The following is a 3,694-nucleotide window of genomic DNA, read 5'->3' as shown; positions in this document are numbered from 1 at the left end:
TTTGTATTTTACAATTAAAAGACCTGCAAGCAGCATCTGCATGTTTCCTTTTGAAGCAGTTGGCGACTCAGTTTTTCACCAGCCTCTGATGTCTCTCTACAGGACACAAAAGTAGTTCAAGATGGCTCTCAATATACCAGGCCTGGTGGTGATGGCGCTGTTTTACCTGCTCATCTTGGGCACGGGCATCTGGGCATCCTTGCGTTCCAAAAAGGAGGAGAAAAAATGCACAGGAGACGGCATGGAGATAACTCTACTGGCTGGACGCAATATCAACTTACTAGTTGGTATCTTCACACTTACTGGTAAGGCAGTCAGATGGTGTGAATATATATACACTAATATATATACACTGAGTCTTTTGTATAGTGCACTAAATTTTGATCTTTGAAAGTGGTACATGAATAAGACAAGTGAGTTGTTTTTCTTCGTCCGCAGCTACATGGGTTGGTGGAGGCTTCATCCTGGGTATAGCTGAGGCAACATACAACCCAACACTAGGCGCAGTTTGGGCACTGATGCCTGTGCCCTATGTCCTGACCTTCTTCTTAGGTGAGTGGAACCCACTTATGAAACAAGAACAAAGAGAGCCACAGCAGGACGTGTGCAATGCAAGTACAAAGCACTCAAAGCATGCTCTGGGTCGATTAGAATAGAAGCGTGTCCGTTTGGTCATGCAGGTATTTTTTACATGATTTTAGTTCAGGCTTCATTTGATTGGATGCAACTGTGCGGGTCGGATTGGTGCTTGTTATCCTCACATTCCAGGGGTGGACTTTTAAATAGAAACAAAAAGTTGATGTCAGCTTTAATGAGCCTAACAACACAGCTTAGCCCCCTCCAGTGTTTGGAAGAAGAAAGTTTAACATTTGTATGCTTCATTTTACACCCAGGAGGAGCTAATGAAGGTCCTGTGGTACAATGACCTTTGGGTACGAGAGGTGCTATTGTTAGAGGAAGTCAGTCTAAACTGAAATCTATGAGAGAACTATGGAAATATGATAGAGATGTGAGCAGCTATAGGTTTAGTATTTTAACCATAATCACCTTAAGTTATCCACAGTGTGTAAAATGCATTAATAAAATGAGTGTCTGTCTGCAGCAGAAGTGTTACTGACCGCCGTCCGTGCAACTCCCTTTCCCGCAGACCCCGTTTGACTGCACCAATAAAAGTGTTGCTCGTGTTAAAAATAGTACTGTAGTAAATCAGTTTAGTATTTTAACTGGAGGCAACAGGTGCAAACAGATGAGTATACCCCTAAGCTTGGGTTGCCTTCTTGTGAATTCACCAAATTGACAAACTCAGCAGGGCATCCGGCATCCATACACATTTGTGACATGTTCAGTCATCGGCACTCGGGCACCTCTTTCACAATAGCCCTCAGATCGTGAGAGTAATGTGAACTGGAGCCTCTTATCAGGAAATACAACATGCCTCATTGTTGGCCTTATGGCCCCATGGGTTTGTCTGAAGGTGTTTATTATGCTATCTGGGGGGAGAACTTGTTTTTTTCTATTGTTCAAAAGCGTTCATTCTTTCACTCGGCCACTAAATCGCTTCCTTTCTCTCTCGTTAATGAAAGATATATGTAAATGATGTATCCTAAACTTGACAACATTTTCAAGGAGGTAATCAGATGTGTTGCTAAATCCCTTTCCTCCTCCTGCAGGTGGCTTTTTCTTTGCCAAGCCAATGAGAGAGAACAAGTATGTGACAATGATGGATCCTTTCCAAAAGAAGTATGGGAATGTCCTTGCAAGTGCACTGATCTTTCCTGCACTGGTTGCAGACGTGCTGTGGGTGGCACGCACACTTGTCAGCCTGGGTAAGTTACTTCACACTTTATAAAAGGTCTGGCAACATAACGTGTACGCACATAATTGTGCAACCAATAGAGTATATGGTAAAAAAAAGAAAAAACAGCAGGATACTGATAGTGGATGCTTTTTTGGCAAACAGCTTGAATGCTGTAAATAATTCAGAGGAAGGAAGCAGGTGAAGAAAACAATGCTATAAGAAAACTGCAAACAAAAGTTGTCAGTCAAGAGCCAACTTTGTAAACAGTCGCTGGCTTGTAACTTCTTCACCAGCTGTTAACGTAGCTTAAAGAAGTTTAAAGAATGGGTGAAAAACACAAAAAACACACAAAAAATAGAATTATAAGGTACACTACTTTGGGTAGAGTAATCTTATCACTTTGTCCTGCTCTTGGTTCGATTTTGAGGTTCGCAATTGTTTTAAAGTTAACAGAAGACGATACGTTAGCATCTCAAAAAAACAAGTTGATAAGCTTTGCATTTTTAAAACAACTATTCCTTTTTTAGAAGGACCAGCTATTTATACCCTGCAAGATCTGAACAGAGCATTTCTCAGTTTATTTATGCTACTTTAGCACCAGCATGCATGCTAGTTATAATCTAGTTAGCTATACAACTCAGTTTAAAGTCAGACTAATTCGTTTAGCTTGAATAATTAGCTACAACAGGTATCTGCTAGCAACATTTGTAAACATCCTGATTGCTGGCTGTAAATAAAGCCTTGTCTAAAATGAAGGATTAATAGCCTAAAAAATGTAAACACCAGTGTTGCTAATAGTCTGTGTCAAAAAGACGAAAAAAACGAAACGATGTAGAGCGAACCAAGTACGCTGCTCTCGTGCACGGCTGTGAGGTCATCCTAGCGGCTCTGCAAAGACAAATGTTGTCCCTTATTATAGGCACAATGAGGATGAGTGACTAAAAATAATTGCAGCTCTGGGTTATTGTTGTTGCATAGTGTTCACCTGACTTATTTGAAGATTAATGTGGATCTTTGTATTATCACTCATGTTTAGGTAACAATTCTATTTCTATCAGTCATATGATCTAAAATCTCACCACTCCTGCTCGTAGGGTCTCTTTGTTTGTTTGTTTGTTTTTAAAGAGTAAAAGTTCACATACAAGGTTTGATGATGGATTGAATTTACTTTGAAATGTTCGTAAAGTAATGGGAATGGTGTGACTTATTTAACCTGCTTGTTTGGTAACATTGTTAACACTGTTTTGATGGTGTCGTGTGTGTGTGTGGTACGTGCTGAGATGGTGAACGCAAGTGTGTATGTGCATGGGTGTTTGCGAAGAGGCAAAAGTGTGTGCGTGTTTGCGCGCCTTTGTGTGTGTATAATGTTTTCCTTTGTGTTTTTTAATGTTGTTTTCTTTTCCAGTGTTATTTGAAAAGGGGGTTAGACATCGAGCAGCCTTTTGATTGTGAAAGGTGATCAATTATTCCAATCAGATTGCTGTTTCATTAGAGACATTTTCCAAAGTTTGTGCCAGTTGTGACTAACGGGTAAATGTTACATGCTGAATTAAGGTTTAATGCCTGTGTGTAGTTTAAAGATTTAAAGAGAAGCAGTGAAATCTAATGAGATTTGTTTGAGTCACTTTAAGCTGTGCCAGTGCTCCATAAAAGGACTGGTGGGGAGGCGGGAATGCTCCTGGGACTCTTTTTTTTTTTTTCAAACCTACAAACTGATATAGAATCAGGGGACACCCCTCCTTAACATGTCAGTGTAACAACGTCCACCAGTGTTTTTTTGGAAATGTTATGCAAACCTCCCTGATGTGCACGCATCACATGCGCACACACAAACACCTGATACTCCAGAGAGTGCTTGACCCACCAGGGCGATGTTGCTGAGTGACTGTATGTGTG

At 40.6% G+C, this 3,694-nt stretch overlaps 1 protein-coding gene across 2 annotated transcripts in view; it reads left to right on the top strand.

Annotated features, from left to right (window-relative positions):
• Positions 1 to 3,694, top strand: part of LOC102196642 (high affinity choline transporter 1-like) — a 15,730-nt gene that overhangs the window by 6,455 nt on the left and 5,581 nt on the right. Inside the window, exons 2-4 of one of the 2 annotated variants that reach the window (XM_005737371.1) lie at positions 103 to 305; positions 439 to 552; positions 1,671 to 1,826. In XM_005737371.1, coding sequence (XP_005737428.1) covers positions 122 to 305; positions 439 to 552; positions 1,671 to 1,826 — 454 coding nt within the window. In that variant the 5' untranslated portion in view covers positions 103 to 121. Of the gene's footprint in view, positions 1 to 102; positions 306 to 438; positions 1,827 to 3,694 lie in introns of those variants that run through there. The other variant, XM_013911950.1, reaches the window with a different exon arrangement.

Source organism: Pundamilia nyererei, unplaced genomic scaffold, assembly GCF_000239375.1.
Source record: "Pundamilia nyererei isolate P.nyererei 1_Seehausen unplaced genomic scaffold, PunNye1.0 scaffold00075, whole genome shotgun sequence".
Taxonomy (NCBI): domain Eukaryota; kingdom Metazoa; phylum Chordata; class Actinopteri; order Cichliformes; family Cichlidae; genus Pundamilia; species Pundamilia nyererei.
Note: the sequence above shows the minus strand (reverse complement) of the source record. Positions and strands in the feature narration are given on the sequence as shown.